Below are 1,298 nucleotides of genomic sequence, written 5' to 3' on the forward strand. Positions count from 1 at the left end.
CCAGCCCCAGCCCCAGCCACTTCTGTCCCTGCATGACCCGCCCCCTCCTCGCCCTGTCTGGAGCCTTGTGTGGCTCCACTGGCCTTCAGTAGCGAGCCCCTGCCCCCCAAAGCTCGTCCCCAAGAATGAAGCCCTCAGCTCCTAAGTGCTGCAGCAGCCTCTCCCTGGGGGCCTTTGCCCGCTGGCCTTCCTCCTGGAGGCACAGGGGCAGCTGACAGACAGGATGGCCCACGCCTGCAGCCAGGCCTGGGCAAGGCTTCTTCAGCTGGGCCCTTCTACCAAGTGGACAACTGTGGGCCTCTGGGCCCAGCTTGGGAGGAGGCAGCATGCAAGGGTGCGGGGATGGGGTCACAAGAGTGGGGGTGCCCCCTGCTCACCTGGCTTTCCATTCCCAGGGGGCTCTGCTGACCCCGCTGTGGAGGAGAGGAAGGAAGAAGAGACGCTCACAGGAGCCATCTGAAGGACAGCTGCGGGTAGCCACCTCCGCTGTTCACACATGAGGCCCCGCCAACCCACCCACTTTTTGTAGTTGTGCCAGCCCGGCCTGCCAATCAGCCCTGATTGGTGTCCGCAGGGATGCCCCGAGCGCCGGTGGAGGCCAGAAGGTAAGGGTTGGGCTCTCGGCCCCAGCGCGGCCGCCTGCTCCAAGCCCGCACAGGTGAGCTACTGACTGCCCCGGGCCTTGCACTCCGGGAATCAATGAGCGCTGAAGTGCTTGGTCCCTCCCACGGGCTGCAGCGGCTGCCAGGGAATCGGGAGCACCTGGGGGGGTGGCATGGACGCCTCCAGGCCCAGCCTCCACCCATCTCCGCTTCCTCAAGCAGGAGCAGCTGAGGGGCCAGGTGGAGCATCTCGAGGTCAGAGGAGGCTGCTGCGTGGTTACAGTGGCACCTCCACGGGGAGGGACACGGTGCGCTAAGCAGGGCGAGGCTGTGTTTCCGCCTTCACAGATTGACAAAAGTGTCTGTCAGTGTTGTCAGGGTTGTGTCAAAATACACAGTAGCCAGGAGGGAGCTGGCAGCTGCCCCTGGAAGTCATGTGGCAACACCAAGCGGTTCCTTTTTTTGTTTTGGTACCGGGAATCAAACTCATGACCTCAGGCTTGCCAGGCAAGCGCTTATGCCATTGAGCTACATCCCCAGGCCTACCCTATATCCCCTTCTCCCTACTGCTCTGGGGGAAGCCCCGGAACTCCCACCGACAGGTGAGGCTGAGCACTGCAACCCATGTGCCTGTCAAATGGAGGACAGGCCAGCTGTGGCCTGGTCACACCATGGAACAGTATACAGCCATGAAGA

At 62.8% G+C, this 1,298-nt stretch overlaps 1 protein-coding gene across 1 annotated transcript in view; it reads right to left on the minus strand.

Moving 5' to 3' along the window:
• LOC102023622 (histone H1oo) overlaps positions 1-679 on the minus strand; it is a 5,115-nt gene extending 4,436 nt beyond the window's left edge. The window contains exon 1 of the mRNA XM_005387262.2: positions 378-679. Within this exon, the coding sequence (XP_005387319.2) occupies positions 378-498 (121 nt within the window). The 5' untranslated portion in view covers positions 499-679. The remainder of the gene's footprint in view (positions 1-377) is intronic.
• Positions 680-1,298: the final 619 nt, after the last annotated feature.

Source organism: Chinchilla lanigera, unplaced genomic scaffold (assembly GCF_000276665.1).
Source record: "Chinchilla lanigera isolate Chin_1 unplaced genomic scaffold, ChiLan1.0 scaffold00028, whole genome shotgun sequence".
Lineage (NCBI taxonomy): Eukaryota > Metazoa > Chordata > Mammalia > Rodentia > Chinchillidae > Chinchilla > Chinchilla lanigera.